This window comes from Elephas maximus, chromosome 18 (assembly GCF_024166365.1).
Source record: "Elephas maximus indicus isolate mEleMax1 chromosome 18, mEleMax1 primary haplotype, whole genome shotgun sequence".
NCBI lineage: Eukaryota > Metazoa > Chordata > Mammalia > Proboscidea > Elephantidae > Elephas > Elephas maximus.
The window spans coordinates 81,402,188-81,415,067 of record NC_064836.1 but is presented as its reverse complement, the minus strand read 5'-3'; the positions used below and the strand labels follow the sequence as shown (position 1 = coordinate 81,415,067).

At 39.4% G+C, this 12,880-nt stretch overlaps 1 protein-coding gene across 1 annotated transcript in view; it reads right to left on the bottom strand.

The window, feature by feature from the left end:
* LOC126061564 (T-cell receptor-associated transmembrane adapter 1) overlaps nucleotides 1-12,880 on the bottom strand; it is a 54,497-nt gene that overhangs the window by 23,758 nt on the left and 17,859 nt on the right. The window contains exon 3 of the mRNA XM_049858151.1: nucleotides 3,685-3,721. Within this exon, the coding sequence (XP_049714108.1) occupies nucleotides 3,685-3,721 (37 nt within the window). The remainder of the gene's footprint in view (nucleotides 1-3,684; nucleotides 3,722-12,880) is intronic.

The window sequence follows — 12,880 nt, the reverse complement described above, 5'->3', positions numbered from 1 at the left end:
TTTCATTTTTTTGCAGATGGATGTCCAGTTATGCCAGCACGATTTGTTGAAGAGACTGTCTTTTCCCCATTTAACAGACTCGAGTCCTTTGTCAAATATCAGCTGCTCAAATGCACATGGATTTATGTCTGGATTCTCAATTCTGTTCCATTGGTCTACGTATCTGTTGTTGTACCAGTACCAGGCTGTTTTGACTACTCTGGCAGTATAATATGCCCTAAAATCAGGTGGTGTGTGGCCTCCCACTTCATTCTTCTTTTTCAGTAATACTTTACTTATCTGGGGCCTCTTTCCCTTCCATATGAAGTTAGTGATTTGTTTCTCCATCTCATTGAAAAATGTCTTTGGTATTTGGATCAGGATTGCATTGTATCTGTAGATCGCTTTGGGTAGAATAGACATTTTTACAATGTTGAGTCTTCCTATCCATGAGCAAGGTATGTTTATCCACTTATGTAGGTCTCTTTTGATTTCTTGCAGTAGTGTCTTATAATTTTCTTTGTATGGGTCTTTTACATCTCTGGTTAGATTTATTCCTAAGTATTTTATCTTCTTAGGGGCTATTGTAAATGGTATTGATTCAGTGATTTCCTCCTTGATGTTTGTTGGTGTAGAGGAATCCAACTGATTTATGTATGTTTATCTTGTATCCTGATACTCTGCTAAACTCTTCTATTAGTTTTAATAGTTTTCTTGAGGATTCTTTAGGTGTTTCTGTGCCTAGGGTCATGTCATCTGTAAACAGAGATACCTTTACTTCCAGTTTGGATGCCCTTTATTTCATTATCTAGCCTAGTAGCTCCGGTGAGGACCTCCAGCACAGTGTTGAATAAGAGTGGTGATAAAGGCACCCTTGCCTGGTTCCCGTTCTCAGGAGGAATGCTTCCCAGGAGATTTTATCTCAAGAAACTACTTTCTTTCCTCATCCATAAGAATCAACTCCTCATCCATTTTATTATGAGATTGCAGCAACTCAGTCATTTCTTCAGGCTCCGCTTCTAGTTCTAGTTCTCCTGCTGTTTCCACCACATCTTCAGCTGCTTCCCCCACTGAAGTCCTGAACCCCTCAAAGTCATCCATGAGGGTTGGAACCAACTTCTTCCAAACTCCTGTTAATGTTGTTATTTTGACCTCTTCGCATGAATCAAGGATGTTCTTAATGACATCTAGAATGGTGAATTCTTTCCAGAAGGTTTTCTATTTACTTTGCCCAGATCCATCAGAGGAATCACTATCTATGGCAGCGTAGCCTTATGAAATGTATTCCTTAAGTAATAAGACTTAAAAGTTGAAATTACCCCTTGCTCCATGGTCTGCATGATGGATGTTGTGTTAGAAGGCATGATGACATTAATCTCCTTGAGCATCTTCATCAGAGCTCTTGGGTAACCAGGTGCATGGTCAATAAGCAGTGATATTTTGAAAGGAATCTTTTTTTTTTTTTTTTTTTTAGCAGTAGATCTTAATAGTGGCCTTAAGGAATTCAGTAAACCATGTTGTAAACAGATGCTCTGTCATCCGGGCTTTGTCATTCCATTCATAGGGCATAGGCAGAGTAGAATTAACATAATTCTTAAAGGCCCTAGGATTTTTTTTTTTAAATGACCACTGGCTTCATCTTAAAGTCAGCAGCTGCATCAGCCCCTAGAAAGAGAGTCAGCCTGTTCTTTGAAGCTTTGAAGGCAGGCATCGACCTCTCCTCTCCAGCTACAAGAGTCCCAGATGGCATCTTCCTCCAGTATAAGACTGTTCCATCTACACTGAAAATCTGCTGTTTGGCGTAGCTGCCTTCACCAGTTATGTCAGCTAGGTCTTCTGGAGAGCTTGGTGGAGCTTCCACGTCAGCACATGCTCCTTCATTCATGTTGTAGTGGCAGCTTTTTGCCTTAAATCTCATGAACCAACCTCTGCTAGCTTCAAGCTTTTCTTCTGCAGCTTCCTTACCTCGCTCAGCCTTTATAGGATTAAAGAGACTTAGGGCCTTGCTCTGGGTTGGACTTGGGCTTAAAGGAATATTGTGGCTGGTTTGATCTTCTATCCAGACTGCTAAAATTTTCTCCAAATCGGCAACAAGCCTGTTTCACTTTCTTATCATTTGTACGTGTTCGCTGGAGTAGCCTTTCAATTTCCTTCAGGAACTTTTCCTTTACATTCAGAACGTGCTAACTGTTTGGCACAAGAGGTCTAGCTTTTGGCCTGTCTCAGCTTTTTACATGCCTTCCTCACTAAGCTTAATTCTTTCTAGCTTTTGATTTGAATTGAGATGTGTGACCCTTCCTTTCATGTGAACATTTGGAGGACATTGTAGGGTTATTAACTGGCCTAATTTCAATATTGTCATGTCTTAGGGAATAGGGAGGCCTGAGGGAGGGAAAGGGTGGGGGGTGGACGGCCAGTTGGTGGAGCTGTCAGAAAACACACATTGATCCATTAAGTTTGCCTTATATGGGTGTGGTTCGTGGCGCCCCAAAATAATTACAATAGTAACATTAAAGATCACTGATCACAGACCAACATAAAAGATAAAATAATAATGAGAAAGTTTGAAATATTGCAAAAATTACCAAAATGTCTCACAGAAACACAAAATGAGCACATGCTGTTGGAAAAATGGTGCCTATAGGCTTGCTTGATGCAGTGTTGCCTCAAACCTTCAATTTGTAAAAAAAAAAAAAACTGCAAAATGCAATAAAGTGAAGTGAAATGAAAGGATATATGCCTGCATATGTATGTCTGTGTACGTATCTTAAGTTTAAAGAGGTATTGCTAGATTTCCTTCTAGCCTGGATCCTTAAAAAAAAAAAGGATCCTTAAGCACCTAGCAATTCTATATATAATTAATCTGTACTCTTTCAGCCCTAGATCATGATCTATGATAACGTCTCCTGAAACTGATGAGAATTCTGCACATGGTAGGTCAGAGACTCTTTTTGTCCTTCATCCAGCTCTTTCATTGATTCAGAATGAGCAAGTAACTAGAGGAGATAATAATCTGCAGATAGAAGTAAAGGTAACGAAAACTCACTTTTCCTTTTATTTTAACCTAAGTGCAACATCCCTCAACCAAATTTAAAAGCAATAGTGTGTTGTTATTGTTGAGTGGCATCAGGGTGTGTGCCAACCCATAGTGACCCTATAGGACAGTATAGAACTACCCCATAGAGTTTCCTAGGCTGTCATTTTTACAGAAGATCATCAAGTCTTTGCTCCTGCAGACCAGCTGGTGGATTTGAATCCCCTGCCTATGGATAGCAGCCTGCTCTTCATCATCATGCCAATTTCAATTTCATAGTAACCCTATAAGACAGAGGAGAGTTGCCTATTAGGGTTTCCAAGGTGGTACTCTTTTCTGGAGCTGATTGCCACATCTTTCTTCCAGGGAGCCACTGAGTGGGATACAACTGCTGTCTTTTTGGTTAGCAGCTGAGCACTTAACCAGTGGCCACCAGAGCTCCTTAAAAGCAAGATCAAAAAAAAAAAAAAACATACCAAACCCATTGCTGTTGACTTGATTCCGACTCATAGGGACCCTATAGGACAGCGTAGAACTTCCCTACAGGATTTCCAAGGAATGGCTGCTGGATTCAAACTGCCGATCTTTTGGTTAGCAGCCTGAGCTCTTCAGAGCTGTGCATTTTCTCATGTTACCAGAAAATCGTAATACATGACTCATTTTCAACATACCTGGGAATGTAGTCATCGGAGTACCTGTACAATTTCTCTGAAAAAGATTTAAAATAGGCAAATTAAAAGTTGACATAAAGTTGTTAAATATTTTTCTACAGAGTGATCTGATGGGAGCATAGCTTCAGTTTCGGTTAACACCTGTGATCCAGCCACTCCAGCCAGCGCTGACTGATCTAGGGATAAAGACCTTCTCTGATTTGGGCCAATCAGATTCTCCCTTGGTGATGTATGATGGAAACATAGCTGGGAAGTGATGTGGGGCCTGGATGTATGGCCATGTGATGCCCTGGAAACACTCAGCGGAAAGCTAGAGCCTCTGCTCCTGCCTTCCCTGTGGTCCCTTCCCCCTGTGGGCATGGCCGTACTTCCTGCTTGGGTTCCAGGACACACCTCGGCATTCTTCTCACAAACTGTTCCCTTTACCTATACTGGTTAAAATAGGCTCTTCTTCCTTACAACAAAAGACCCCAGGAGACATTTTTTCTTTTTCCCTTCCCACTCCTCCTTTTTTTTTTTTTGAAATGTCTATTTACATTCCTTGGTGTGTGAGTAACAACATAAAAATGATGCTGAGAAAGTTGCTGTGGTTGCGATTCCATTTCAACACGGTGCATGTTGTGGTTAGGAGAGATGAGGGGACTAGGAAAAGAATCCTGAAAAAAGCTGGGAACACAGCATCTATGAATCGTCAGAAAAACAGAACGACTTCTGACAGAAACAGCACTCTGATCTGACAAGAGAAGACTGACCAGAGAAATGAGGTTGGGTGCTAAAACCAGGGAAACACTGAGTGCCAAACCTCAGTGAGTAACCAGACTGGTGAATCTCAAAGGGGAAGTCCCAAGGCTAATAGAAGGGCGTATTTTTACTCCAAGTTAAATAGCTAAATATATATATTCAAAAGATGTAGGGAAATTCAGTTTCCCAAAATCCTTTTAGTGAAAGCTGATGGGTTCATAATGAATTATTGAGGAAAATTAGGAAATAATCTGGTAGAATTTTAATAATTACAATATTATGAAGAAATTTGTATTATAAACAATTACAAAGATTATCTTTAGTTAGATTTTCTTTGACACAGTTGAGTTATTCTCCAGAAAGGTCATTAACTGTTGTTAGAGAAACATTATTGCAGCCAATTATGAAAATCATCACATTAAAGGCTGGAACGGATGTTTCACACATCAACGTGTTTTGAAGAATTCAAAGATCAAAAGCAGGAAGTTTTTGCAGACCATATACATCAAGCTGCTATGGGACCAAAAGTGATAAATGTAACCCTTTAGGGATATATCAGAAATACACTTCTCCTAGCCCACAGAAAATATCCTACCAAAAACTTCATATAAAATGTGTTATTTTCACAGTCTCCACCAGACTGAGTCCAGTACAACTAGATGGTGCCCAGCTACTACCACTGACTGCTCTGACAGGGATCACAATAGAGGGTCCCAGACAGAGCTGGTGAAAAATGTAGAACAAAATTCTAACTCACAAAAAAAGACCAGACTTACTGGCCTGACAGACTGGAGAAACCCTGAGTGTATTGTCCCTGGACACCCTTTTAGCTCAGTAATGAAGTCACTCCTAAGGTTCATCCTTCAGTCAAAGACTGGACAGGCCCATCAAACCAAATGAGACTAAAGGGGCACACCAGGCCAGGGGCAGGGACAGAAAGCCAGGAAGGGACAGGAAAGCTGGTAATAGGGAACCTGAGATTGAGAAGGGAGAGCGTTGACATTTTGTGGGGTTGTTAACCAATGTCATACGTATACTGTTTAATGAGAAACTAGTTTGTTCTGTAAACCTTCATCTAAAGTACAATAAAATTAAATTAAAAAAACAAGATGTGGTTATTTTCAACTACCTTCAGATTAGTCTTGGAAATATGAACACACACAAATGCTGGGAGCAGCCTAAAGAGGTCTAAAAGATGTTAGGTAGTCACCATAAGTTAATGGAAGGCCAGAAAATCAGGAAGCTTGAGTAATGGAAATGACATCAATAAGCATAAAAAGAAAAATGGGTTAATATAGAACAGGAAATTGTAAACTGGAAAATGAAATATGGTATAAAGTATGTGTTGATATCTCATTACATGAAGAAAATGTTTATACTTGGGTCATTAGTTATTCATATTTTCTGGAATTAATGTGCATGTGGAAGAATTTATTCTACCCAAACCATAGCCTGATATATCACAGGACAAATTCAGAGTTAAGAATCAGAACACTTTGGATTTTTGTACTAGCTCTGCAAACCATTTTCCATGTGACAATATACAAATCATTTAAAAACTCTGATTCTCAGTTTATCTGTAAAGTAGGGCTAATATTGCGTTCCTCACGGAGGACGTGGAGGTTAAATGAGATAATCCCCAATAAAACACTTTATAAAATGCCAAAGTTAGTTATCAATATGTGGAAATTAAAAGGAAAGTTGACATAAACTTGTTAAATATTTTTCTACATATGTCATATAACAAGCCATAATTTAATGTGTAGATTTGAGTTGGGAAATTTTGTCATTAAATGAGTTACCTGAAAATTGGCAGATATAATTAAGATACTATTTTTTAAGGTAAAAGAATTATAAGTAGAGCCTGATTTGAACTGAAATTGCCAAATATCACCTTTAACAAGAGGATTGTCACCAGCTCAACAATACTTTGAAATGAAAGATAAAAATAAACTAACAAAAATTTTTAAAGCAAAAATAAAGAGGAATTACTTAATTAGAATAAGAAACAAATGTATGAAGCAAAAATATTTCCCCAAAGAAACTAATATTTTTACAAGATAAAGTGGATTTTTCCACTTTAATTCCTTGGAGTATGAATGTCGGTGCCTAGAAAGTAATCCTAATGTAATGTGTGAAAGGATGGACTTGACAGCAGCTGACAACAACATAAGAGGAAAATATAATTGTAGATATTATTGGTGGGAAAAAGCAAAAGAAAAGTTAGACCAAAAATCTATGTGGAAAAGAGGGAATAGCAGCAAATACATAAAGAATACATTATAGTAATGTGATGCTTAGATGGAAGGAAAGGGGATTAAAACAATAAGGAAAATACTAAGGGGGCAAAGAGTGGGTGCAGTGGTGGCTCAGTGGTAGAATTCTCGCCTTCCATGCGGAAGACCCAGGTTCAATTCCTGGCCAATGCACCGTAAATGAAGCCACCACCCACCTATTACTAGAGGACCGCCTGTTGCTGTGATACTTGTCATGGATTGAATTGTTTCCCCAAAAAATATGTGTATCGATTTGGCTAGGCCATGATTGCAGTGTTGCGTGATTGTCCATTTTGTCATCTGATGCGATTTTCCTATGTGTTGTAAATCCTAACTCTTTAATGTTAATGAGGTGGGATAGGCTGCAGTTATGTTAATGAGGCAGGACTCAATCTACAAGATCAGATCATGTCTTGAGCCAACCTTTTTTGAGATATAAAAGAGAGGAGCGAGCAGAGAGACAGGGGGCCTCATACCACCAAGAAAAAAGCACCAGAAGGCCTCATACCACCAAGAAGAAAGCACTGGGAGTTCCTAATCCAGGGAAGGATTGATGGCAAAGACCTTCCTCCAGAGCCAACAGAGAAAGCCTTGCCCTGGAGCTGGCGCCCTGCGTTTGAGCTTCTAGCCTACCAGACTGTGAGGGAATAAAATTCTGTTTGTTAAAATACTTGTGGTATTTCCGTTACAGCAGCACTAGGTTACTAAGACATTGCTGAACATGTTTCAAAGGAGCTTTCAGACTAAGACTAGGAAGAAAGCCCTAGTGATCTCCTTCTGAAAACCAGCCAAGGAAAACTCTATGTGTCACCATGGTTCGATCCCATTGAGCCTGAGGTCCCCGTGAGTCAGGGCCAACTCGACGGCAGCCGGCAACAGCAAGGTCCCCGTGAGTCAGGGCCAACTCGACGGCAGCCGGCAACAGCAAGGTCCCCGTGAGTCAGGGCCAACTCGACGGCAGCCGGCAACAGCAAGGTCCCCGTGAGTCAGGGCCAACTCAACGGCAGCCAGCAACAGCAGGTAGAGGACATCATATGTTAAGATCAGTTATTTTGAAGAACCACCCTGAAAGGGACTTAAAAAGTTCAAGGATACCACATTCCACGGTACTCTTAGAATTTAAGCGTGTAATCTGGACCTGGACAGTCAGTGTTTGGGTAGTTCTAATTTTACAATCTTTACTATAAGAAGCTGAATAGAAAATGATCTCTTTAAATGGGGAGTAGTAACGAAAAGTTCAAAGATTACAGCAAAGGAGGAAGGCCAGCAAGCTTAGACTCCTGAAAAGAACTTGGTCTGTCATGAGAGCTTATAAAAGGCTACGTAAAAATAAGTAGGTAGATTTAAAAGCTGCCTAGTTATTTCAGTGGAAACTTGGTGGTTAAGAGCCATGGCTGCTAAACAAAAGGTCAGCAGTTTGAATCCACCAGGCACTCCTTGGAAACCCTATGGACCAGTTCTACTCTGTCCTTTAGAGTCTCTATGAGATGGAATTGACTGGACAGCAACGGGTTTTTTGTTTTAGTCATTTCAATGATGGGAAGTAAAATGGAAACGTGTGCACATTGATGAAAGCAGTTACATCGGCAAGAAAGCAGTTACATCGGCAAGACCCCGTGTGAAAAGAGCTGGGGAGTTTTCATGGTCCTCTCCTGTGATTCAGATGCAAACCCCTGTGGTCAGGTTCCAGGTGAGAGGGTGTGATGCAAACAAGTTTGCCTTTATGTTCCCCTTTTATAAACTCTTCACCTCTCCATACACAAGAAACAACGGCACATGGTTTAACTACATACTAAAGTGTCTCTGATACATTTTTAATGTTAAAATGTGGAAAAAATAGGCCTTAATTTTCTAGTGAATAGGAGATATAGTGAGAAAATCATACACTGATTTAAACTTCTTTTCAACACAGAGATGGAAGATGCGATAAGGAATATTTTTTCAATTTAATGGAGGGTGCAGAGGGAGCCAGTACATTCCTACCAGAAAAAGAAATAAATAAAACTCTCCTAAAAGAATAGATTTGGACAAAGAATCAGATTAAAATGAAAGATTTGTTTTTTGGGGGGGAAGGGAGAACTCCATTTCAAAGCTTTTATCTAGCACTGCTACAGAGAACTTCAAGGAGAGGCTTATCTTCTCTATCTGATTGAATCTGTAGATATTGTATTGTTGCTGGGATGGAGATTTTCTTTTGTTAGCTGTTTAATGCACCAGCAAAATTTATTCACTCACTGTTTGCTAAGGTGGAGCCCTATCTTGCAAGTTTCTTATCCACAAAGAGTAGCACAAAGATGCAAAAATAAAAAGCTACATGAGGCCAGCTATAGGGGCATTGCATTTACAGCCCAAGTGGCAGAAAAGCTGCTTAATGAGATGGAATCTTTTTTAGTCTGTCCAGGAAAAACAAGGCAAGGAGGAGTCTTTGGGAGAACTGTAAAGGAGTTAAACAGCTGGCAGAGATAATCCCAAATCCACCTGATACCTCCGGGTGAGAAAGAAAGATGCTGTTATTTGATCATATGGAATGGAAAAGCTGTCAGAGTTATTATTAATACTTGGAAAAAGCTGTCAGAAGAAGTTGGGGTGGTTGGAAAAGGGTGGCAGAGAGAAGTGAGGGAGTGATGAGACCCAAGGGCATTATAGCTTCCACGAATGCTCCTCCAAGGCTAAGCTAAGGAGGTTCTTGTTGTTATGTGCTGTCAAGTCAAATCTGACTCACGACAACCCCATGTGTGCAGAGCACAATTGCTCCACAAGGTTTCCAAAGCTGTGACCTTTCAGAAGCAAATCACCAGGCCTATCTTCCAGGGTCCCTGTGGATGGGTTCAAACTGCCAACCTTTCACCTAGTAGTTGAGTGCTTAACCATTTGTACCACCCAGGGACTCTGATAAAGTGTAAAACCCAGGTGTTGTGTGCTTCACTTAAGGAGGACATATTACTGCTCAAATAAAATGATTCATGATAGAGTAATGTTTACAACCAATTCTGCCAAAGCCTACAGAAACTCTGAAATGGACCCGAATATGGCTTAAATGAAAAGAGCAGTTATTATTAGACTCAAGTTCTTGGACAGAGTTGTTAAATAAAATAGAGATGGTGGAGGCTAGATGAACCCATGAAACAATCACCCTGAGATAATCTTTAAACCTAAAACCAAAAATATCCCCTGAAATCTTCTTAAAACCAAATAATGCCCTCCAGATTCATCCACGTTGTAAGACATTTCACGGATTCATTGTTGTTTTTATTGTTGCATAGTATTCCATTGGGTATATGTACCATAATTTGTTTACCCATTGATTTGCTGATGGGCACTTACATTGTTTCCATCTTTTTGCTATTGTGAATAATGCTGCAATGGTGTGCATATGTCTATTCATGCAGCGGCTCTTATTTCTCTAGGAATGCTATGCAAAGATAATGAATTCACAAAACATCTCACAAAGGAAAATGAAGAAAACCAAAGATACAAGGGACATATTAGTTCAAAAGACTAATGGATCACAAGTATCACCACCGCCACCAGCCTGAGCCCCAAAGAACTGGATGGTGCCCAGCTGCCACAACCAACCACTCTGACGGGGATCACAATAGAGGGTCCTGGACAGAGCAGGAGAAATGCAATCAATGTCATTAAATTGTACATGTAGAAACTGTTGATTTGTTGTATATTTTGCTATTTACATTCTCAACAACAACAACAAAGTAAATAAAATTAAAATAATAATAAAATAGAAATGAGGGTGGGAGGAGGAAGTGAGGTGGGAGCTGGAGAGGCCTGAAGGGCTTGAGAATGGCGGGAGAGGAATGAAAGTTCATTGAAATGACAGTCACTACGATTAAGATAATGTAACAATAAAAACCAAACCTGTTGCCACTGAGTCAATTCCAATTCATAGCAACCCTATAGGACAGAGTAGAACTGCCCCCAGAGGGTTTCTGAGGCGCAGCCGGTGGATTCAAACTCCTGACTTTTTGATTAGCAGCCAAGCTCTTAACCACTGAGCCACCAGGGCTCTTTCTACAAATATTTATTAACGGCCTACCATAACAACAACAACAAAAAAAACCCATTGCCATCGAGTCGACTCCTGTAACAATAGTAGGTCCTTAATAAATATTGTAGCAAGCTGGAAGGAAGCATAGGCCATCAATTATGGTGACATGGCTGTACCAGGCCCAGGACTGACCTCCTAAGCACCCAGCACTGCGCTAAGGTATTTATAAAATTTTCACAAGAGCCGTATGTTATAAATAGTATTTTCCACAGTTTGTAGATGAGCAAACTGAGATCAGAGAAGTTGCTACACATACAAGGTCTCCCAGCCAAATGCGGAAAGCAGAGTTCTCATCACATCAGGCTGACATCAAAAGACATGCTGTTAAAAATAATTGAAGAAACTGAAGTTGACTTTTTAAAAAATACATCAATAATTGTAATTAACTATTTCCTGTTGTATAAAAATGTTCTTTCCCACCACACTGCCTTCAGGCAATACAGCAATTTTCAGCATGCCTTAGGCAGTAAGGATTATATGATTTAAAAAGAGAGAGAAATCTGTTGTGAACAAAAAGAAAAGGTACAGCTTTCTTTTTGGTTAAGCTACTGTGTCATAGCAGTGATCAGCTTAGCATTGTTAGCAAACAACTCCCCAAGAGAGTTTGTCTGGTGACATGGATGCTATGGATATGGCTAAATAAATTCTAATGCACTAACTACCAAAACGAGAATTGGAAAACCTACTCATATCAGGCGAGGAAGACTAGTACAGCCAAGCCCTTTTGTAGCAAAAGCAATAGGTCAGTAAAATTAGACCAGTCCAGATCTTGAACATGGTGACAGAAATATGTTCTGGAATTCATATTCACCATAATTCAATGCAGTCATAGGACTGAAAAGAAATAACTATTTAGGTTTAAAATAAATATGTCAAATTTGTTAGATGTGATTTGATAGACTCTTGGGCTCAAGTTAAACATGTCAACCCCCTTATTATCTGACCTTAGAAAAGTCTTGAAAGGATTACCATTGGAATTAATGAGAGAGTGGGCTCATATACAGATGATTGTTCTTATCTTGTTTTCCACCTTAAATTATCTCATCTCTCTAGGTTTCTATTCACCTCTTTTTAATCTGGGTGAAAATATTTTAATGAAGAAATTAAAATATATTCATTATAAGCTATTGCATAAAGAAAAGAACTACTCATAGTTCAGTTTTTTCTATAAATAAAGGAAACTTTGAAGAAGTCTGATAACATTTATACATCTGACTTACAAAGTTCATTATATGCAGATATTTAAAAACCCTTTTGTTATCAATTATTTTTAAAAAATTTTTTTAATGGCATGTGTTTTCAGTGTAATTTTTAATGCATGCTTACTAATTAAGTGTGTTTAAATTTTGGATTGGTAATATGGATTTTGAGAAATATGATCTGGTTATACAAGCCACCAATGAGGAGAGTGGCACTCTGGTGCCACCGATCTGTAGTGTGACAATATGCCAGTGAGAACTAAATGGAGAATTTGTTGTGGGTACCTTTCCATGAGGAATCGCTGGTTTTCCAAACATGACACAGAAAAACCAAAACGAACCCATCAGGGCTCCCTAACTATCACAGGGGAAAGCCATAGTTATGATTGCAAGCCTTATCTCACAGAAGTAAAGGAAAAAAGGCAACATTTACAAAACTGACATCCAGAAAGCATCACTAATGGAATGCTCAACTTATACAACAATGAGACCCCGACTCTGGTCTGCTGACACTAAATGTGTTAGAGCCAAAATAATGTACTACCTAAGAGGTCCAGAGGCATAAAAAGTGGCCGGTATGCCACTAAACCAATAGTAACTAAAGAGTTAAAAATACTTGATTTCTAAAATAGTAACTGAAATCATTGTTAACAGAAACGTCTTGCTTGACTGGAGCGTCACTTTGGGCAGAGAACTGATACCATAGAGACCCTAAAGATCTCTGTTTCTGGCTGAGGACATTCGATCAGCAGTGTGACAGTAGCATGTGCTGGTGGGAGCTATTTTGGCAAAGAATTAGACAAATGGGACACTTATCCTTGATTTTGCTTTTGAATAGATGTGTGCCTTCAGCCGTGCCACTTCATTTTCCAGCACCTCCTATCTTTCTTGTTTTTAAAAGCCTGCATGGCAACAAC